This window comes from Emys orbicularis, chromosome 6, assembly GCF_028017835.1.
Source record: "Emys orbicularis isolate rEmyOrb1 chromosome 6, rEmyOrb1.hap1, whole genome shotgun sequence".
NCBI lineage: Eukaryota > Metazoa > Chordata > Testudines > Emydidae > Emys > Emys orbicularis.
Genome location: NC_088688.1, coordinates 22,605,516 through 22,629,559, shown reverse-complemented (window position 1 = coordinate 22,629,559; position 24,044 = coordinate 22,605,516). Strand labels below are relative to the sequence as shown.

Genomic DNA, 24,044 nt, shown 5'->3' with positions numbered 1-24,044 from the left:
GGTTAGGAAATACTAGATGTACATTTGTTCGTGCAATCTTAATTCTGCCCCATTGAGTCTTCCTCCTGTGCACTGAATGAGGCTGGGAAGCTGTAGCATAAGGCATATGCACAGTGCACCGAATTAATGTTGAATAGGCAACATAAATCTGGCATTTCCTAACTTTCGAGTGCTTGACTTTTCAACCTAAATAACTTTCTTTTGTCATAAACTTTTGCACATGATTTCCTAGATTTTATTTTTAAATAGACAAAAGTAAAAACAAATTCTGTTATGTGCAACTGTAAGAACCCATCCATCATATGCGTTCAGCACTGCAGATCAGATTGCTACCACTTTAGATAAAGGATTTAACGGCATTAGTTGGCAGCAGTAGAAGGCTATTATCTCAAAGGGTTATTGGCTACTGGTGACACGTGCTGGGCCTGGGGCCTGGTCTGAACTGGCTCTTTCTCTTCTCCCTGCCCTGGAAGGTGTGACTTCTGTCCCACATGGTGCCTCCAGAGGAGGGGGACAGGCTGCTGGGGCCATGTGCAGCTCCAGAAGTTTTATAAGGAGGGACAGGCCAGCCTTTCTCAATTTCTCACACTATCCAGGTGTTGTTGAAGTTCCTGCTCCCATGTGGCGCCATGGGGGTAGGGTCGGTAGGATGGGACATTGGAGCCATGTGCTGGGAGGGAGCCTGACCTGGCTTGGCTCATCCTTGGTTCTCTCCTCTCCTCCCCCATCCACCATTGTACCCAGGTGTTTCCAGTGCAGTGGAGGTGGTGGCGGCAGTGGTAAGTGCTGTTGTTGCTTTAGTGATACCATGAACCCAGCTCTTTAGAATATTTGTGGTCAGTTGTTATTTTGGCAGGCTGCCAGAATCTTCCTGAGGCATGCAGGCCACGTTGTGGAAATGGCTATTTTTAATAGTTTATACCTCAGCTCACCCTGAATGGAATTTCCCAGGGCAAAGAAAAGGCACGTTTCTAGCTCAAGGGCATTGCCCCTGCTGAATTTCAAAGGCCTGCTGCAAACCGTGGAGGTGTGAGAGCTTCTCAAAAAAAAGTTTGCAAGAATCTTTCGTAATGGGAAGGGTTAGACAGCCTAAATTTAGCGGTCACTATCGGCTCTCTCTCTACAATTTATATTTACATAGATACACACAAACAATTCTACAATAATGGTCCATCTTATAATATTTATTTAGATTTATCATTTTTAAAACATTGTGCTTGTACTAAAGCGTTGAGCTCCAACAGTAATTAGACTTTACAGTAACAACTACCCAGCGGCATAAATACTAATATACAAATAAATTAACCAGCCAGCAGCCTTAAATTATCAACACTGAAGTATCCTTTTATAAGGTGTATAACAGTATTTGTATTTCAGGGTTGGGATTGGGACTCTCAGCCCCTATCCCCTCATATATGGCCTAATTGTGTCACTCTTACATTGAGTAGCACGTATTCACACAAGTTGTTCTTTGGAAGTCCGTGGGACTTCTTGAACAAGCCCTTTACAATGAGCTGCTGTACTGAGCCCCAGAGCATGCCATGCACATACAACTCAATGGCAGCCAGTGGTTGCTGGCTTACAGCTGAGAACTGCCTTGGGTAAATTGGCTCGGTTTGCCCAAGAAGACTGAGAACTGCTGTATTAACTCTCACTGGTGCTGTTTGACTGATACTGATAGGATGATAAACCTGCCTGCAATAAATAAATGAAACCATTGCATCTCTAATACACAATACTCAAATGTGAAGTGTTTGTGCATATGGGAGCATCTGTAGGGATAGTTTAGAGATGACTACACAGAAATACAGTTTCTGTGTAATAGTTTTAGGGAGAATAAGTCTTTTATTTTTGCCAAATTTAAGGCATATCTAAGATCTGTTTTAGGAAGCAGGAGGGGAAGGGTTTGGAGTCATTGACAGAAACTGTTGAGCAAGAGTGATATTGGATTGTAGTGGAGAGAGCTTGTCACAACATGTAAAAGAAGCACAGTTCAACAAATTAATGGAAATAAAAACAGTTTGTTCCCTGGATTTACCGGGGGTGGCCAAACTTACTGACCTGCCGAGCCGCATACGACAATCTTCAGAAGTTTGAGAGCTGGGACACACCTGCTGGGGCTCGGGCCTTCAGACCTGCGGGAGCTGTCTGATGGGGCTCCAGGCTTCAGTGTGGACACGAGGAAGTAAGTAAGGAGTTAGATCAGAGGTGGGCAAACTACCGTCCTGCCCGGCCCCTGAGCTCCAGGCTAGCCCCCGGCCCCTCCCCTGCTGTTCCCCCCTCCCCTGCAGCCTCAGCGCGCCGTGCCGCCAGCAGGCAGCGTGGCTGGCTCCAGCTGGGCTGCGAGCTCCTGCTGCTCTGAGCAGCATGGTAAGGGAGTGGGGGGGGGGGGGTTGGATAAGTGGCAGTGGGTCCCGGGGGGGCAGTCAGGGGACAGGGAGCAGGGGGTGGTTGGATAGCGGTTGGGGTCCCGGGGGGCAGTTAGGGGTAGGGGTGTGGATAGGGGTCCGGGCAGTCGGGACAGGGAGCAGGGGGAGGTTGGATGGGACAGAAGTTCTGGCGGGGGGTCAGGGGGACGGGGAACGGGGGGGGTTAGAACATAAGAACGGCCGTACCGGGTCAGACCAAATGTCCATCTAGCCTAGTATCCTGTCTACCAACAGTGGCCAATGCCAGGTGCCCCAGAGGGAGTGGACCAACAGGCAATGATCAAGTGATCTCTCTCCTGCCATCCATCTCCACCCTCTGACAAACAGAGGCTAGGGACACTATTCCTTACCCATCTTGGCTAATAGCCATTAATGGACTTAACCACCATGAATTTATCCAGTTCTCTTTTAAACGCTGTTATAGTCCTAGCCTTCACAACCTCCTCAGGTAAGGAGTTCCACAAGTTGACTGTGCGCTGCGTGAAGAAGAACTTCCTTTTATTTGTTTTAAACCTGCTGCCTATTAATTTCATTTGGTGACCCCTAGTTCTTGTATTATGGGAATAAGTAAATAACTTTTCCTTATTCACTTTCTCCACATCACTCATGATTTTATATACCTCTATCATATCCCCCCTTAGTCTCCTCTTTTCCAAGCTGAAGAGTCCTAGCCTCTTTAATCTCTCCTCATATGGGACCCATTCCAAACCCCTAATCATTTTAGTTGCCCTTTTCTGAACCTTTTCTAGTGCCAGTATATCTTTTTTTAGATGAGGAGACCACATCTGTACACAGTATTCAAGATGTGGGCGTACCATCGATTTATATAAGGGCAATAATATATTCTCAGTCTTATTCTCTATCCCCTTTTTAATGATCCCTAACATCCGGTTTGCTTTTTTGACCGCCTCTGCACACTGCGCGGACATCTTCAGAGAACTATCCACGATGACTCCAAGATCTTTTTCCTGACTTGTTGTAGCTAAATTAGCCCTCATCATATTGTATGTATCGTTAGGGTTATTTTTTCCAATGTGCATTACTTTACATTTATCCACATTAAATTTCATTTGCCATTTTGTTGCCCAATCACTTAGTTTTGTGAGATCTTTTTGAAGTTCATCACAGTCTGCTTTGGTCTTAACTATCTTGAGCAGTTTAGTATCATCTGCAAACTTTGCCACCTCACTGTTTACCTCTTTCTCCAGATCATTTATAAATAAGTTGAATAGGATTGGTCCGAGGACTGACCCTTGGGGAACACCACTAGTTACCTCTCTCCATTCTGAGAATTTACCATTAATTCCAACCCTTTGTTCCCGGTCTTTTAACCAGTTCTCAATCCATGAAAGGACCTTCCCTTTTATCCCATGACAACTTACTTTACTTAAGAACCTTTGGTGAGGGACCTTGTCAAAGGCTTTCTGGAAATCTAAGTACACTATGTCCACTGGATCCGCCTTGTCCACATGTTTGTTGACCCCTTCAAAGAACTCTAATAGATTAGTAAGACATGATTTCCCTTTACAGAAACCATGTTGACTATTGCTCAACAGTTTGTTTTTCTATGTGTCTGACAATTTTATTCTTAACTATTGTTTCGACTAATTTGCCCGGTCCGACGTTAGACTTACTGGTCTGTAATTGCCGGGATCACCTCTAGAGCCCTTTTTAAATATTGGCGTTACATTAGCTAACTTCCAGTCATTGGGTACAGAAGCCGATTTAAAGGACAGGTTACAAACCTTAGTTAATAGTTCCGCAATTTCACATTTGAGTTCTTTCAGAACTCTTGGGTGAATGCCATCTGGTCCCGGTGACTTGTTAATGTTAAGTTTATCGATTAATTCCAAAACCTCCTCTAGTGACACTTCAATCTGTGACAGTTCCTCAGATTTGTCACCTACAAAAGCCGGCTCACGTTTGGGAATCTCCCTAACATCCTCAGCCGTGAAGACTGAAGCAAAGAATCCATTTAGTTTCTCCGCAGTGATAGGCGATGGAATCCCGGGGGGCCTGTCAGGGGGTGGGGGTGTGGATAGGGGTCAGGGCAGTCAGGGGACAGGGAGCAAGAGGGGTTCGATAGGGGGTGGGATCCCAGGGGTGGTTGGGGTTGGTGTCCTGGGAGGGGGCAGTCAGGGGTCAAGGAGCAGGGGGGGTTGGATGTGTTGGGGATTCTGAGGGGGTGCAGTCAGGGGGCGGGAAGTGGGAGGGGGCGGATAGGGGGTGGGGGCCAACCTGTTTGGGGAGGCACAGCCTTCCCTACCTGGCCCTCGGTATAGTTTCGCAACTCCGATGTGGCCCTTGGGCCAAAAAGTTTGCCCACCCTGAGTTAGATGTAGATAAAGGATTTGCTCCCTGCTTCATTCAGTGCAAAAGCGTGTGGGAGAAGGGTCATCAGGTAACTGGTTACAGGTGGAAGGGCAGGCGACTTCTGCAGAAGCTTTACACAAATGAAGAGTTTCCTTCTGCCAGGAGAATTCACTGCTGACCACTTAGGGCCAAAATCCATCCCTTGTGTGATGTATTAGTGGTGCAAGTGTGCTGGGTTGTAATGAGGAATGTGGCTCAAAGCCTAAATCCTCATTACATATTGAATATTCACTATCAACTCAGCTTTTGTTGCTGTTGCACTGATGGTCCAGTCAGAGTCCGGAGATGGAATAAGAGACGAAACTAAAGAGGAGGGCGTGGGACAAGATGCGATTTGCATGACCCACGAAGCTCTGGAAAGGGGGAGAGGTTTTTTTAGTGTTGGTACAATTCTAAAAAAGTTTGGGCCAAAATTTCATGAGCCCCAGAAATGCAGTGACAGTGGGAGCATGTTCATTCCTTTACATGGGGCGTGTATGTATTTCATCTTCTCATTGTGTGCTGAAACCATAAATATTTTACCAGTTAGCCTTAGAGCAGGTGCGTTTGGTTATGCACGTGTGAACAGGTTCTCACACACAACAATAGGAAGGGAGTTAGAAAATAAACTATACTATGCTGTATGATACAAGACTTTGTTTTAATTGAGTGTTGTTTGTATGACAGTACAACAAGCTAAAATAATTATTTGAACTGTCTTATTTCATTTAAGATGAAATGTCCAGACACAGGCTGCATTTGATAAATGTAGATTTGAAACCCTTTTAATAATCCTGAACTAGATTATGAAATGTTGTCTCTGTGGCTAAGCAGCAAAAGCAGTCTGAGTGCTGCTCTGTAATGGGATTCATTCATTACCTGCAATTATTACTGTGAGTAAATATGTACTTATTTGTCTTTCAATGCCTGTGTATATACTCTGCAAAAACAGGTGTTGCCTGCTAGCTGACTTCTTTTGATTTTTGTGAAATGGAAATCATGAGTGTGATTAATTGCCTGAATGCCCTCCTGGTAAACATCTTCCAGCTCAGATTTAGAAATTGCAACGAGTCCTCATAGGAGTTATGGATATAGAACTAAAATGGCTGACCATCACCATTCTGAGGGGGGGCGAAGGGGCATAGGAAATGTGATAGCAGGCACCCTTAAAAATGGTACACTCCAACTTTTTCTGAACATTTTTTGCCTTCCCAACATTCGTCCTTTATTCACTTTGGATTGGTGAGATTGTGGAATATCCACCTAGACTGCCCCTGCACCAAATCAGAGCCCTGCAGTCACCACAGTTGAAGGAACCAAACCAGAGACATTTGAGAAGCACATTTAGTAAGTCAGATCATGGAGTCAGGAGAATATTTTGCTTTGTCAGTTACAAAGCTTCTTAAAATTTGTTTAAATTTGAGGTGTTTCGGTCATATATAGGACATCAAGTTCCATTGCACAGTTCTTAATATAACATGAGGCAACATGTCCACTCTTTTTCCTCCAGCACTTGCCCGCAACTCTTTGGATTGAGTGTTGGCAAAAAAACAAAGGCTGTGACAACCACAGGTATTTCTTTGTAACAGATACTAGGAGGTTTGGCTGCGCTTCTCTGATAGAGAGAAATAAAAGCAAGGTGGGAAGATAGCACTCAGACGCTTTGGCTTTGCCATTTAAAAGCGTTGTGGAAAAAGGAGGGGTAGAAATGCAGAGAGACTGTCTGGGGTTTGCCAAACCAAAGTCCTTTACACAGCCTCAATTACAGGTGAATAGTAGCTGAGTTTGGGTTATTCTCTGAAGGGTGGGAAACCAATGTGAAAGGAGTGAATTAGAACAGCCACAAACCATATATTGAGAACTAATTATAGGTGATTGTACTTTATTGTAGCTTAATTCGATTTGATCCTATTTCAGTCTGTTGCAGCAAAGGTGGAAAACTAGCACATATCGTATTAAATCAGCAATTAGTCATTTTAAAATTAGCTTGTTTTTCTGATAACTGAAAATATCTGCAGACAATGAATGTGCCATCAGTTACATGTTTACTGCTGAAATGTAAGCAGTATTATCAATCCAGACCATGCAGTCCTGCAATGGCCTGATTGAATTAGTTCCCTGCTTTTCACACACTGCTATTTGCCTCCAACCAAGTATTTAACATAATTTGCCTTTTGAATATTCATTCTTCTGTCTGTTGGGATCTTCCTTTGGGGCCTGATCCCAAGAAATACTGAAGGCCCACATATCCAATTGCCTTTACGGGTGCTGGTTTGTTTTTTTTAGGTTCAAGCCCTTTGTCAATATTAAAGCCCAAAATCTCAGCAAAATAAATACATCTCTACCCCGATATAACGCTGTCCTCAGGAGCCAAAAAATCTTACTGCATTATAGGTGAAACCGCGTTATATTGAACTTGCTTTGATCCGCCGGAGTACGCAGCCCCGCCCCCCGGAGCGCTGCTTTACCGCGTTATATCCGAATTCGTGTTATATCAGGTTGCGTTATATTGGGGTAGAGGTGTATTGAGACTTGTTTAGCAAATCACTCCTCTATCTGCAGCTAACATAATGATTAAATTGGTTACACGGATTAAATGAGTTGGTGATCATAGTGCGGTTCCTGCGGGCTCTGGGTCCACATGACATAATCTGTTACCATCACAATTGGCACCTTCAAGCAGAAATGCCAACATCGTACTCCTAGAGGCACTCCCTGGACTTCTTGGCAATCACACTTGTGGGGCAGTGTGGAAGAAGCTTGTGCTGCTTCTGCCCATGTGCTATGTTCAGTGGCTAAGCAGAGGGCCCCAGAACTTATCTTGGCACATTTAATAAACACTAAGAACACTTCTAAAATATCTTTTTTACAATGTGGATGAAAAAGAAAGGACCTCTATGTTCTCATTGTATTTTCCTAATATTAACTATTCCAGTCCATGTTCTCCTCATACCTGCGATCTATACATGATTTAGCCATTGGCCATCACCTTTGGGAGAATGCCCATTAAGTTTTCAATTTTCAGTTTAATTTTGGCTTAAACAGTACTTCTATCTAAGGCCTTGAGATGGCCCCTGGTAACCTAGTATGTGAGCACCTCACCGTTTTTATCTGCACAACACCCCTGCAAGATGGGGAACTATTGTCCCTTGTTGGACTTGCTGAAGTCATACAGGAGACCAGTGGCAGGTCAGGGACTTCAACCTAGCTCTCCTAAGGTACAGGCTAGCACCCAGACCATCCATCCTAGAGGTCTGCCCGGGCCTAATTTATAGGCCCAACCTGCACCCAAGCCCACGCAAATCAAGCCTTAGAGGGTTTTTGACCCAACCCTGTTCCTTCCCCCTGAACTAAGTCCTTATCGCTCCTGCTGCCACCTTTTGCCCCTGTGGTCGGCTTTCCTTCTCCTGCCCATGGCACTGGCATGGCAGCAGCATGCAGCGGCTGGCACATGCAGCTCTGCTCCTGCCATCCTCTGCCCCCTGGTGCACTGCAGAGTGAGAACCACTGCAACGCCTTGGCACAGTCACTCTGCAGCATGCACACACTGCAGCAGGAGCAGGGCAGGCATTCGCTGCTACACCTGCCCGATGCGACCCAGACCCAGTACTTGAGCTAGAAAGTGAGGGACATTTGCTGTTTCAGATGTTCTGCTATCCGCAACCTGTGGATGTGCTCGCTCGGTGGCAGATGATGCAGCCCCTGGGGAGGTGACCCAGAAACCACCTTACTTACCCAATTATGTGAAGCACTCTGTAAGCTATCTGGTCACATTTTGAAAGGCTTAAAGTTGATTTCCCAGTAAAAAGAGCAGGTAGAACATGCTCTCTTCTGCAGCCCACATGTAAGCAGAGTCAGGATGAGCTCTACCCTGACATCTGGTGGTGAATTATGGCGAGTGTGGAAAAGAACTACAGGGGCTGATCTTGTTTGCATAGGCACACCCACCCGCCTGGCATGAGACAACAGCAACTGATAGTGGTTACTTTGGATGGGGTGGGATCCCCAGTTTCTCTGTTATTGGGGCAGGAGGAATAAAGTGTTGTTACCCTGATTATGTGAATCAAGGACAATGAAACTGTTTTATGACAGAGGATCTCACCATCACCTAAGTAGCACTCGCTAGACAAGGGACATGGGTTCCACAACCCAGTGAATTGAGAGAGGATGGGGACAGGTATTTGTACCTGATGGTATGGGCCCCTTTTGAGGGTCTGAAACACCAATTGCACCACCTCCTCTCTCCACTGTTGAATGTCAGAGCTAACTTTGATTCCATTAGGAGTCTAGTTACAGGCTGCTGAGCTGAATTCACTTTGGGCCAATGGTGCACCAGCACTGGGGCTCCCCTACTATGAGCTGAAATCACTGAGAGCTGAAATCACAAAAGAGTTAAAGTTACTAAGAGCTGAGATCACTGAGTGCTGTGTTAACTAGTGGGGGAGCCTGAAGCTATATTGCTAAGCGGCTGGCGGAGCAGTTTGCGGAGACGGCTGGAGGAGCAGCGAGCGGCGCGGAGCCTTGCGGGGACGGTTGGAGTGGCCCAAGGAACGGCAAGCGGAGCTGTTTGTGGGGACGGCTGAAGGGTGGGAAACCAATGTGAGCAGCTCCTAGAGCAGAGCAGTTTGTGGGATGGCAGGAAGTGGACTGGCTCGTGGTGAAGGCTGCAGCGGAACCCCACGGAGAGACGGCCGGTCGGCCTCGGATCACGTAAGGTGCCCCTTAACACCCTGTGTGCCCCCCCCTTTACTCTGGGGCTGCACTGACCAGGGACAGAGACTTTGGGGGTTATTGGACTTTTGGGACTCTGGGTGATTTTTTGGGTTGCTGGATTCAAGAACCAAAGGGAAAGGACACGGCCCAATTTGCTGGGGTGGGTCTTTTGTTCATGGTTTGTGTTAGGAATCCTGTTTGTGGTGTTTTTTCCAATTTAATGCTGATGTCGTTTACCTCATGTTATTAAACATTTTCTGCTACACTCAGACTCCGTACTTCCGAGAGGGGAAGTATTGCCTCTTAAAGGCGCCCAGGGGGTGATATGTAATTGTCCCAGGTCACTGGGTGGGAGCTTGAGCCGGTTTTGCATTGAGTTATTGAAACGGAACCCCTAGATACAGAACCCGGCCCTTGTTGCTGCCAACGTAGATGGGCAGAAGGGTTACACACAAAATGTAGCCAAGTAGCCAACTCCTCGGTATTTGACCTTCAGTGGTGAACCTGTTGTCACAGTTCCTGGTCTGCAGTGAGGGGGAATCCTAGTCTCATAAATTGTAAAGACATTTTCTCAGTTCATTATACCTGTGCAAACAGACAGTGTGGTATCTCATTCCAAAAGTGGCCATGATGTATTTCTGGTGGGAATTTAATTCCACAGCTGGTCCATACAAAGAGAAAAACCTGGCTCCTACAGGTTTCAGCTCTGGGACATTGATAATAAGATAATAATGTAATAATAATCTCATTTTATTGATGGGGAAACTGAGCCGGAAAGAGGCTAAGTCATTGCCCAGGGATTCAGGGCACGTCAGTTCACTATTGGACAACACTGCCCCTCTGAAAGTTAAGTTACAAGCATTTTTAAAAAATTCAGTAGCTTTATTCTCACTGATTCCCTTTTTGTAAAGCTGTTGTTGAATAATGTGCCATAAAGACTTTTATAAAACTGTGAATTCAAGCTGTTTTTTTTCTCCCCGGTGCACAAGCCTCGGCTTTTCAGAAAACCAATGTTGTTTAGAGAGCTGCCGCTGATGTGGGACTGTGGGAAATATTGCTTATTCTTGGCAACAAGTCGTCGTCTCAAAATTGCTTACCATCAAAAGGAAGTGGGAGCCCTGTTACCTGCCCCCGGCCATTTGAATTAACTTGGTCGATATTTTTAGAACAGCTCAGCTTGTTGATTGACCTTCTTGTGTTATTTCTACATTTTTTAATCATCTTATTAATGCAGGTAGAGAATATTACATCTCTTTTTCCATATGTCAGCGCACACACAGAATCTAAGACAGGAAAGGGCTTGTTGAGTGTGACGATATGAGTTGAAACTGCTTGCCTCGTTATTGGTATTGTTATGTACTAGCCTCTTGGTCGTCATATTAAGTTAATACAGGGGCTAGATTCACCCAAGGATCTTACATTGGTTTCTATCAGTATAAATCATGGAGGAGGCTGCAAGGCAGAAATTCTGCCCACGGGAAGTTGCAAAGATGAGAGGTGACAACCGGGGTATGTGTAAAGGTCGTGGAGCAGGCCTAAGAGGGGGTGTGACCCAATCAGCCAGGGAAGCACTGATTCCTGTCGAGCTAAAATCACAACTTCAATCTGTTCTTCCAGCCAGGCTCTTGGAGCTCAGGGCTGTTCTGGACTGGCTGTTTCATGTTGTAACATACCTTCATGATGACATGAGTCACTGCCCTGAGATGCAAAGACTTTGTCCTAAGCAGCTGTATATTTCCATGGCTTCTTGGCTTCTGTGTTAGAATTTGTTTCCAAGATGCTCACAGCTAGATAGGGTGAGCAGATCACCACACTAAAATATCAGGTCACATTGGGGTGCCATCAGCCCCATCCACAGTCCACCCCCGCTCCTCCCAGTCTCCACCCCCACTCTGCCCCAGGTCCTGCCCCCTCCCCGCTTGGCCTCCCCATTGTGCCCTTCCTCATCCCCCGGCCTGCCGCTGGCTTGCTGCGTCCCTCCTAGGTCCCCCACCCACCGCTCGCCTCTGTGCCCGCTCGCTCGCCCGCCCACCGCTTGCCTCTTCACCCCCCCGCCCGCCACTCACCCCTACAGCGCCAACTTCCCCTCTGCCAGATGGGTGCTTGCCCACCCCTGCCTCTTCCCGCCCCTGTACCGCCCTCACCCCTCCTCCATTCCACCCCCTTCCCCCAAGTCCCCGCCCCTGCCCTGCCTCTTCTCTGCCTCTTCCCCATAGTGCTGCGTACCCGCTCCTCCCCCCTCCCTCCTGGAAAGCGCTAAGCGCTGCCAAACAGCTGTTAGGCGGCAGGAAGTGCTGGAGGGGGGGAGGAGCGGGGATGCGGCGCGCTGGGGTGAGAGGGGGAGGAGGAGGCGAGGAGCGGGGAGCTTGGCTGCGACTTTTCCCCATGGGTGCTCCAGCCCCGGAGCATCCACGGGGTCAGCGCCTCCCTTCCGCTCACCTCCTTGCCTGAATATCGGAACAAATGGCGTCCCGATGGTACATTGATTGGGACGCAGGACAAAGGGTTAAATATTAGGAGCTCCGGGCCCTTTAAATCCTGGCCCCAGCCCGGGCGCCGAGCTGCGGGTGGGGTTTAAAGGGCTCTGGGCTCCCCACCGTGGGAAGCCGGTGAAGTCCGGCATGGCGTACTGGCTCTTGCCGGTACGCCGTACCGGACCGTACCGGCTTACTTACACTTCTGATTATAGGTCCCATTGCACTTTGTGTAAAGGTTTGAAATCCAGTCTCTTTGGCCAAAATTTCCCCTCCTTGCTCACTCTTGTGAAGATATCAGTGTGTATACAGTTTGTAAAGCGTTGTTTGTAAAGCATTTTGGCATCCATCAGGATGAAAGGCCCTGTATAAATGTAAAAGAGCACTATTATTAGACAATAAACATACTTTTAAATATTTTGTTTGTAAAAGAAACCCAGATGTTTTCTGATGGCTGCCGAGTCTGCTTTGGTTCTCCTATGGCTCAGTGTGACCATTGATGTTTATGAAAGTGTCATTGCACGGCTTTAACAAATGTGAGGAGACAGAGAGTTCATTGCAACATGTGCTTGTCGAGTCTGGGAACGCTTTCTGTTTACTTATCCTAAAATATCCTTTCCGAGTCAGACACTTCACACATATGCCATTGAACCTGGAATAAACCCGGCTTGTTTATCAGTTTATATAATATCAATAATCAACTCAGTGGTTTAAGGGAGAAATGAGAGTTGGGAGTTTAAAACACATTAGTCATAGAAGGTAATGGATGTGCAGTTCCCTTCATAATTCCGAAGGAAAGAGAGTATTATTACACACCTATTAGTAGTAGTAACCAGGGACACAGCTCCTTACAGGCAGGCATGCTGCGAGGAAGGTAACTGTACACAGCTGCTCTATTCTTTGCCTTAGGCCTGGTCCACACTACCCCCCCACTTCGGACTAAGGTACGCAAATTCAGCTACGTTAATAACGTAGCTGAATTCGAAGTACGTTAGTCCGAACTTACCGCGGGTCCAGACTCTGCAGGCAGGCTCCCCCGTCGATGCCGCATACTCCCCTCGCCGAGCTGGAGTACCTGCGTCGACGGCGAGCACTTCCGGGATCGATTTATCACGTCTAGACAAGACGCGATAAATCGATCCCAGAACATCGATTGCCTGCCGTCGGACCCGGAGGTAAGTGTAGACGTACCCAAAGACACAAAGTGCATCAGCAGTGATTGTTTTACCTTTTCTTTCTTTCTTTTTTATTTTTTTAAAGTTTTAGTTTTAATCATTTGTAGTTGTTGTGGTTCTGTAGTTTGGCAGATAGATGATTTCTCTCCCAAAGAAAGGAACATATCAGCCCCTACTGCTCGTGACTATCTATATTCTAGATAGTCTACTTCCACAATACTGATATTGTACCCTAGTTAAGATGAATTAGGAGAGTGAGATCAAGTCAGAAAACGGTTGTTTCAAAGTAGATGTCTTGGAGAATGTCCTAGCTCTTCAATTGGGAGCAAGGATACCTGGGTTCATTTGTTCTATGTAGTTAATCCCTATTAGGGTTTTCTATAGTGTTCCTCACCAGTGTGTCTCAGTGCTGGGTTCTCTTCCTGATTTTTGTGCTGCTATCCTATGATAATTTGGACTTAACCTCTCTGCCTCAGTTTACTCATCTGGTTTAAAAAATAGAAATAAAGCAGCACTAACCTACCACTTAGGCCGTTTTAAAATGTGTTGCTGTCCCACACTTGCTGCAGTGCAGAAGACTGGAAATCTACAGTGCAGTGGCAGCTTCATTTCGGGTATGTCTACACAGCAAAAGCTACGTATGGAATCAGCCTACCCAAGCTACCTTGAATCCTGCTAGCAAGCAGACGCTGCTTGCTAGCCCACTCTGCACTGTCTTCACTACCATGGTTACCCACGCTAACTGGATTCAAGCTAGCTCAGGTAAGCTAGCCCATGCACACCTTTTGTTGTATGTATCCTTAGTAATGTCTCATAGGGTATTGTGGAGTTCGTGCGTAGTCACTCATGGTTGCTTAGCATTGGTGATGCTCGGAAGGTGCTATAGAAATGCAAAATATATTCGTGCTATCTGTATTTATTTAAGACAATTAAGTGCTCTTCTAGAAAAAAGCAGCATTGAAAGGTGTTTTGAATCCATTACAAATACTGCAAACTGGTCTGTAATTAATTGCCTTTGTAAGTAAGGTACAAGGAAAAGTCTTTCTTTGGATTACAGTCTTCCTGCATGTTGTCTCTGTGGCCCTCCTCCTTTGTGCAGGGGAGCTGTGGTTTTCTTCTGTCTGAGGGGGGCCCTCTGCATCATCGTGAAATGATTTGGTGAATATCAGCATTGCTACAGAAAATTGGGCAGATATGGCTCTAGTAAAGCATTCTATTTCTGTAACATATTAACAGCATTGTGTTATGCGCTAATAAAATGTCTTGCATTCTTCAAGATCAGTAATATGAAGACCTTGTGGTATGTTGTCGAGGCTAGTACTTCCAAATCTGTGATAAGTGGCGCACACCCCCCACACAACGTTGCAACTCTGATCTTGGACTTTCTGAAATCCATCTGGTAATTTAATTTTTAAAAACCCAGTGAATACTCTGCTGGTGCCAGATTAAGTAAAAAGTTTGTCTGGTTTCTGCTCTTTAGAAACCCTGACAAGTGGAATTTTGGATCCAGCATCACTTTTGCAGAGGCTTCTGCAGTGCAGAAGCTGAACAGGTACTTTACTGAATCCAGCCCCTATTTGTCTTCTGGCGTAGGATGCTCCTAGGTTCATAGAGAGACAGAAATTAAAAAACACTGCGGATCCTCACCAATCATTGCATTTTGGTAGGATCAGGTTAATTTCTTTCCCATGCTTTCGTTAGTCTACTGTTATCTTTTCTGGTTTATTATATCTTAATATTAATGTAATTAGTCTTAAGTTACACAAAATACTTTAAAAATAAAAAACTTTCCTATTTCTCCCCCAAAAAACATATCAGAGTTTTCTGTGGCATGATTGTCATTGGACACCATCAAGTCTATACCAATCAGGACATAGGAAAGTGTACTTACTGCTTTGCCCATTCTGAGCTCTGCAGGCAGGCTTCCTTGATTCCTGCCTTGCATTGAAGCAGATCAACTTTAAGATCAATTTTAGGAGATTTTTCCGCCTTCCTCAGGCTTAAAGATAGAAAAGCTGGAAAGGAAAAAGAAGCCAGCTAAGTAGGCAGAATGTAGTTAGCCAAACTGAAATTTGGCTTAGGAGTTTGATTAACAATCTTATCCTTGTTTTAAAAAAAAAAAAAAGTCACTCTATATTAAATGACCACAAGTGATCTGGACCTTGGTTGTCTATCTCCACAAAAAGATAGCTGAGTGTTGCACCATCAGCATAGTTCTTCCAATACAGGTCTGATTGGGCGTTGATTCAACAGTGACTCAGAATGAACAGTGCCACCTACTGAATCATCGACACCTGTTTTTCCAGCACATAGTTTTCCCTAAGCCTGGAAGATCTGACAAGATCATCGCCTGAAGTGATATGGCTGCTGGCCTGGTTATTGCTCTTCAGAGAGACTCATTTGTTCTTCTGTGTCAACTTGTTTTCATCTTTCATAAAAATATAGTTCATGCACAGAACTGCCCTGTAGCAATCAAGGGAGCATAGAAACGTGAGTTACTACAGATTGCATGACTGGAGTATGTGGGCCAGATCTTCATAAAGTAAAGCATTGTAGTTTCATGGAAGTCAAGGGAACTACATCCATTTACACCAGCTGAGAATCTGGCCCTGTGTCTCTAAGCATATCCTTGAACCAACAGTGGATTGAATATTTATAAAATGAGCATTTAGAATATTATATCCTTTTCCCAAAGCGTTTATCTTACATGTTATGATAAACTAACATGTCACAAAAGAATATAAAATGGTAGAGAGATCATATTTTGTTTTGCTGTATAAAATTGCTTCATTTGCAATACATTTTATACCTTTATTTTTTCTGGACTTAACAGGTATTTGTCTGCTGTATTCTCTGTCATTTCATCTTGTTGGTGAATTTATATTTGTCAGATGGAGGTATTGTATTACCAGTGCTTAAAAAAGCATGCGATTATTAATGCAAAGAAATGTATGTATGTGAATGGTATGGCAGCCAAAACAGACCATAGGCTTATTAGAGCAGGAGACACACTTCTGTTTCTCTCCTTCAGGAGAAGCAATGCTATCAAGTTTATATGTGATGGATCAGAGTGCAATGGTATTGCTGCAAGCAAAAGTCATGAATTTTAATCAACGTTGCTGGCTGCCTTGAAATTTGAGCTTGAAAGATAAATGTGAAAACCAGGCAGCCCATACTGTTTCTGGAACAAAACTGCCCCTCTTCCCTTGATTTGAGGGGGGAGGAAAAAGTCTTAACTTGATAATCAAAATATCTGTTTATTTCTGGAATGTTATAATATAACCCTTTGGATCCAGTCTCCTCTGGATGCATTAGTGACCCAACCCTCCCAAGATTTTCCACGCTAGTATAGGCTCTTGTACTTCCAGCCGATTGAGAAAGAAAGACGGTTTTTATTTTTTATTTTAAAAAATGACTACAGTGCTTGTGAAAGGTGCTGAATTTATAATCGTGGTGACTGAAGTCCTCTGCATGTTCACTGAGAAGATACGACATTGCCATTATCAATACAGACTTTCCTGCCCCACTTACTCATTGTGCTTCAATCTTGTTCTGCAGGGGTCATCTCTGAGGAGATGGGGTCTGTGGTTACCATGTTCCTTCAATCATTGGTCTCCCTGATGAAATAAAGGCACAAATTTTTTAAAGTATTTAAGCATTGTTTCGTTCAGCATTGCAGGGTCTAAGTGCCTTAGGGGCCTAATTAGTCTCATTTTCAACAATTTGGGCTCCTAAGTCTCATGACCTTTTAATGGGTAAATGCCCGAGTCACTTTTGAAACTGAGAGTTTGACTCCTAAATCACGTAGGCCTTGCAGTGCTGAGTGGAGCAATGTCTAAATACCTTTAAAAATCAGAGCCTTACTGACGAGGGCCAGTTGTGAAGGTGGGATTTTCTGACGTAACCATAAGGAAGAACTGAACTGAAACTACCAACTAACCAGTGCCCTCTCCGGCTTCCAGTGCCTCTTCCATCTCAGCGTGCCTCCTCCACTCACCCAGCAATGCCCAGTCCCTTCTTTCATTCATTGAGAAATACCAAAGAACCAACCACCAAAGTTTGCCACTCGCTCGATCACTCACCCTTGCCACTCAAAAAACCCCTCCTCACTCATAAACTGGCTTTAGGCTTCCCATGTTCCTCCCCTGCATGCTCCCTCTGAGTGTCTCTGGCAGTGCAACGAGCCCAGCTCAGCTGGATGGCAGCTGGGATGCGGGTGGAGGGGGGCAGCACAGCTGGTCAGCATTAACAGTACAGATGTATTGTGCAAGTCTGTTGGGGTGGGAAATCATTCTCTCATGTGCTTGGCTGGCTGGCTGTTCACATGCTCAGGATCTAACTGATTTCCATATGTGGGGTTGGGAAGGAATTTTCCCCACGTCAGTTTGGCAGGGCCCTTGAGTTTTTTCCACCTTCCTCTGCTGCGGAGTGCAGGCCACATGTCAGAATTGTCTGGGTATCTCTCACTTAATTCCCAATGCAGGGGCCTCAAACACTGGTGCACTTTTTGCCCCCCCCCTTCCCTCCCCGCCGCCTGTGGCACATGGTAGTTTCCTATGGGCTGTAATACTTTGGTCTAATTGTGGTTGTTCAGTTTAGTGTGCAGGTGCTGGGTGGTGTTGGTGGCCTGTGCCATACAGGAGGTCAAACTGGATGATCTTGGGGTCCCTTCTGGCCTTAATCTCTTTGACTCTGTGACTCTGACCGTCAGTCCCTGACTACTTCTCTCACATCTGCAAATGCCATATTATTTCATCTAAAGATCCTTACAGAGTAGTTCCTTTTACTGGCATCTACTTTCACCTCTCAAGAAGGTGATGTTACTGTACGTTTACCAACAGCTCCACATTAGTGAATGTTCATTGCTATTGGAGAATGGTTTGTTTGATATTCTTGGAAGCATTTTCTGCTTTCACCAGCAAAGTAGGCAACGTAACCTAAGTTAGCATGGGACCTACCAGAAGGGATTCATACAAACATGTTCAGTACAAATTCAAGCTTATTTGTACTCTCGGTTACATTCTTGGATTGAAAGCCAAATATTTAAAGAATTTAGGTTGAGGTATATGTTGTCCCTAAATACACAAGAGCCCAAATTCACCCTTGGAATAAATGGGTGCAGCTCCATAAAGGTGATTGTTTTTTGCCTGAAGTAGAAATACAGTTATGTAAAGCGTCACTCAGATGGTGAGAGTGGGAGTGATAGTTTGTAAATACAGTATGTGTGTTGCTACTTATGGCTGCTACTTCCACAGTTCAGATCACCTAGCTCTCCACCAGAATAGACATCATAAAAGGAAACCCACCTTATTTCCTTATCCTGTTATTGGACCCAGTAGGTACATCATAGTTTATAGTGTAGTGTTTTGCTGTACTGGGGCAATTGGAGCCTACTTACAGAAACAGTGGATTTGCCCCAAGGTAGGGCATATGTACCCAAGCCAAAACTGAAGATGTATCTCAGGGAAAAGGCTGCATTTCAGATGCAAACACTGTGTGAGCTGCTGCACAAGTGAAGCCTGGCTGGTATTTTTTGTTTCCGTTGGAGAGGGGAAAATGTTTTCTTTGTTTTTTGCTGCGCTCTGTCATCCCATTGTGCTGCCTAAACACCTGTCTCACATTCAGAGTTTGAATTGTGGAAGATGACCAGCTGAGTGGTTTTTGCCAGTTTTCATGAATACCAAAATGTGATTAGCCTGTTTCCAGGCCTTGTTTGTTTGTTTGTTTGTTTAAACTCCCTGTTTCAAATGCATCTTCTCTAATTCATATGCAAGAAGCATTTTGGTGATGAGGAATATTTTCTCCATGAGCATGGCATACCTTTTAGGACTTTTTGCAAAATAGCACAGAACTCCCTTGTGAGTCTGAACATCTCACAATTTCTAATACCAGCTGCAGAGATCATTTGCTGATGCTTCAAGGTGTTTTACTATATCATTGCATTTGGTAACAATTTAGCTAGGCAAAGAATCATGTTAGAAAGTGCATCAATACCTAGCAAAATATATACCTGTTGACTGTACTTGCAATATCAACTTTATAGGACAATCTGTTTATAATCCAAACTTTTCTCTTGCTCGCAGCTACCTGGCTGATCAGTGCTGGAATGGCGGCTTTATCTACCTGATCATGTTCCGTCGCATTAAGCGCAAAGCCCCTCTTCCTCCATCAAATGGCAACAACAGCAACAGCTGTGAACCCAAAGCAAAGCCTACCTCGGAGCGAAGTGACAGAGCCGCTCAAAATGGAAAAAGAACTAGAAAATTTGGGGTCATTGCCAGAACTCCAGCCAGTAAGGACAGCAAGGAAAGCAAAGACAGCCAGAATTCAGAGCAGGAGAATGGACACCACATGCCTATGGAGATTGACGGCTCACAGCCAGAGGCATCTGAAGCGGCAAGCAACACAGAGGATCGGTTTCGAAATGCAGACTCTGAGGGACGGTACAGGTCTCGCCATTCAGATGGTGGGGTGCCAGACCTTAACCCAAGTGACCTGCCTACACAGGTAAGTGTTTTGGTTTGGGCTTTTAAAAGAAAGAGGCAGGGCCAGTTCGAGCAAATTGAAGGTTCCAATACATGTATTAGTTTCAATAAAATGGCCGCACGGCCCAAGACTCACTGTGCAGCCTTCTTTTCACAACCCCAAATTCTTGCTCCGAACTAACTGGTAGGATTTCATCCTTCAGGGCAGGGAGCAGAGGTAAGTATTGTGTTCAGAACTGCTGCATGTATTTGTGACCTGAGTGAGGGGGAGGAGAGTGAATAAAGGTTTCCTGTTAAGTAGGATGGTGGGGACTACCTGTGATATTCCCAAACAGGGCTGTGAGAAAGGGGACGACCCCTTGATTCAACAGGGCGGATCAAGTTATTATCACCCCAGAGCTCTTATTCAGCAGGAAGCAGCTTGTGCTTGCGATGCCCCCATGACAGTGGGGCACAAGTAATAAACAGCACATGAGCATTTCAACCTTGTGATGAGCCTCTGAGGCTGCTTTGGCAGTAGCCAGACTGTAGGAGAGACTAGTTTTAATGGTTAAATTAGAACTAAAAATCTTCATTCATCATCATGCTGAATGTTTGAACATTTAAAGAGAGCCCATGTATTAGTTTGTGTCTAAAAATTGTTTAGACATTGATCAGTGGCTGTGGGAAAGTTTTATTGTATATTTTGCACTATGCTTAGGAGATGGATGCTCTGTATTGTTTTATCAGACTAGGGTAAGGGACTTCTTACTGCTTCTCCTGTGATTTTGAGTAGAAGTATATGGCGGCAAAACATGAGAAAGACCGTAGAGGTTTAGCGTTTCTGGACCCAGAAAAATCACTCAAGTCTTGATCAGATTTCACATACAGCTTTCACCAGAAGAGTTGTCACTGCAAGGCTCTGAGTCTTTGGCAGTCTTCCTAAAGAAATTGATAGACTAAACCTGTGAATGCTACTGCGCTAAGGCTGGGACTTATTGTGGCAGCTGTTTTTGTTTAAAGAGTTCAAAGCTGGTAATATATGAATGCAGTCATATTTCATATTGCTAAATTCCAGTGAAGGGAAGTGTGGCACAAACATGCTGCTCAAACTAATGATTGCTGATATTACATATTTACTAGGGGGCTCTTGGTTCAGACGTGAAACCACCAGGAAAGCTGAATCCAATAAAAGAATAATAATATTCCTAAAGCCCAACTAAGTCAGAATATCCTCTCTTCCTGTCAACTAATCAAATGATCCTGTCTCAGTGCAAGGGCTGGACTAGATGACCTCTTGAGGTCCCTTCCAACCCTTTTCTACATTTCTATGATTCTAGACATTAAATTCACTGTGGTATAACGAGGAAAATGTTATCTGGAAAGTTTGAAAAACCTCATAATTTGAAACTCTGTATCATTTTGTTTGTTCTTTTTTAAAGGAAAAGATATGGATCAGAAAGATCCAGACCTGCACAGTTTTATGGCTCCCTGACAATTTAGAACATAATTTAAGCATGATTTTTAATAAGGCTAATTTAAAAATGCCTTCTAAATGAATATGGTTTGTGTCTGAATTTCTGAGTAATAAAGAGTGTTAGAGATCAGCTCAGAGAGGTGGAAAGCCACTACATTACAAATAAGATTGGTGGTCTTGAGCCACTTAAACTTATTTTGAAGTTTTAAGACATCTTGGTCTGAAAAAGTAAATTTTGACGTTCAGAACAGATATAGAATATGAGAAATAAATGAATATTTAATGCAAAACACATACAAGAGGCATTTGAATATGTAAGCAGGGGTGAAAGTAACTTACGGGACTTACCGGTACTACCGGAGTCCTGAGGGGGGCGTGGCCTCATCCAGAAGAGTCGTGGCCTCGACCGGAAGAGGCGGGGCCTCTCAAGATTTAAAGGCCCTGGGGCACCGGCTGTGGCTGGGAGCCCCAGGGCCTTTAAATCAATCCAGGGCTCCCAGCTGCAGTGGTGGCTGGGAGCCCCCGGGGCTCAGGGGCAAATTAAAGGGCCCGGGGCTCCGGCCGCTGCGGAGCTCCGGGGATTTAAAGGGCCCGGAGCTCCCACGGCTGTGGGGACCCCCGAGCCTTGCCGGGCTGGGGCCGGGATTTAAAGGGCCCAGAGCTCCTGCCACTGCGGGGAGCCCCGAGCCCTTTAAATCCTGGCCCCAGCCCAGCCGCCGGAGCTGCAGGCGGGATTCAAAGGGCTCTGGGCTCCCCGCTGCGGCGGGGAGCTCTGAGCCCTTTAAATCCTGGCCCCAGCCCAACCGCCGGAGCTGCGGGCGGGATTTAAAGGGGTCTGGGCTCTCCGCAGCCACGAGAGCTCTGAGCCCTTTAAATCCGGCCCCAGCCCAGCCGCCGGAGCTGCAGGCGGGATTCAAAGGGCTCTGAGCTCCCCGCTGCGGCAGGGAGCTCTGAGCCCTTTAAATCCGGCCCCAGCCCAGCCGCCGGAGCTGCAGGCGGGATTCAAAGGGCTCTGAGCTCCCCGCTGCGGCAGGGAGCTCTGAGCCCTTTAAATCCCGGCCCCAGCCCAGCTGCCGGAGCTGCGGGCGGGATTTAAAGGGCTCTGGGCTGCCCGCAGCCGCGGGAGCTCTGAGCCCTTTAAATCCCGGCCCCAGCCCGGCCGCCGGAGCTGCGGGTGGGATTCAAAGGGCTCGGCAGGGAGCCCAGAGCCCTTTAAATCCCCACCGCGGAAGCCGGTGCGGTCCGGCACGGTGTACTGACTCTTGCCGGTACACCGGACCGGACCGGCTTACTTTCACCTCTATATGTAAGTCTAGCCCATTCACATAACAGGAATGCTGAGTCATGAACAGAAGCTGAAGAAAATGCTGTTTGTCAAAACTATCTAGCACAAGATTGCTGTATACTTATTTTTAGTAAAGAATAAAATTGTCAGACACATAGAAGAACATAACTTGTTAGGCAAAAGTCAACATGATTTCTGTAAAGGGAAATCATGTCTTACTCATCTATTAGAGTTCTTTGAAGGGGTCAACAAACATGTGGACAAGGGGGATCCAGTGGACATAGTCTACTTAGATTTCCAGAAAGCCTTTGACAAGGTCCCTCACCAAAGGCTCTTACGTAAATTAAGTTGTCATGGGATAAGAGGGAAGATCCTTTCATGGATTGAGAATTGGTTAAAAGACAGGGAACAAAGGGTAGGAGTAAATGGTAAATTTTCAGAATGGAGAGGGGTAATTAGTGGTGTTCCCCAAGGATCAGTCCTAGGAGCAATCCTATTCAACTTATTCATAAATGATCTGGAGAAAGGGGTAAACAGTGAGGTGGCAAAGTTTGCAGATGATACTAAACTGCTCAAGATAGTTAAGACCAAAGCAGACTGTGAAGAACTTCAAAAAGATCTCACAAAACTAAGTGAGTGGCAACAAAATGGCAAATGAAGTTTAATGTGGATGAATGTAAAGTAATGCACATTGGAAAAAATAAGCCCAACTATACATACAATATGATGAGGGCTAATTTAGCTACAACAAGTCAGGAAAAAGATCTTGGAGTCATCGTGGATAGTTCTCTGAAGATGTCCGCGCAGTGTGCAGAGGCGGTCAAAAAAGCAAACCGGATGTTAGGGATCATTAAAAAGGGGATAGAGAATAAGACTGAGAATATCTTATTGCCCTTATATAAATCCATGGTACGCCCACATCTTGAATACTGCATATAGATGTGGTCTCCTCATCTCAAAAAAGATATACTGGCATTAGAAAAAGTTCAGAAAAGGGCAACTAAAATGATTAGGGGTTTGGAATGAGTCCCATATGAGGAGAGATTAAAGAGGCTACGACTTTTCAGCTTGGAAAAGAGGAGACTAAGGGGGGATATGATAGAGGTATATAAAATCATGAGTGGTTTGGAGAAAGTGAATAAGGAAAAGTTATTTACTTGTTCCCATAATATAAGAACTAGGGGCCACCAAATGAAATTAATGGGCAGCAGGTTTAAAACAAATAAAAGGACATTCTTCTTCACACAGCACCCAGTCAACCTGTGGAACTCCTTGCCTGAGAACTAGATAAATTCATGGAGGTTAAGTCCATTATTGACTATAATCCAGGATGGGTAAGGAATGGTGTCCCTAGCCTCTGTTTGTCAGAGGGTGGAGATGGATGGCAGGAGAGAGATCACTTTATCATTACCTGTTAGGTTCACTCCCTCTGGGGCACCTGGCATTGGCCACTGTCGGTAGACAGGATACTGGGCTGGATAGACCTTTGGTCTGACCCAGTATGGCCATTCGTATGTTCTTGTGTTCTTATGTTTGTGCGTCCTTCATTTTAGCTTCTGGTCTCACATTTAGAGTTTGGCGGATTTAGATGTATGGATACAGCTCTTACATGTAGCATCTTCTCTAGATAAACATACTAGTCTCTTAAGCAATCTAATTATAAGGCATAACTCAA

The 24,044-nt window shown here is 45.2% G+C and overlaps 1 protein-coding gene across 1 annotated transcript in view; it reads left to right on the top strand.

Moving 5' to 3' along the window:
- PDZD2 (PDZ domain containing 2) overlaps positions 1-24,044 on the top strand; it is a 208,893-nt gene that overhangs the window by 97,072 nt on the left and 87,777 nt on the right. The window contains exon 2 of the mRNA XM_065406808.1: positions 19,227-19,650. Within this exon, the coding sequence (XP_065262880.1) occupies positions 19,227-19,650 (424 nt within the window). The remainder of the gene's footprint in view (positions 1-19,226; positions 19,651-24,044) is intronic.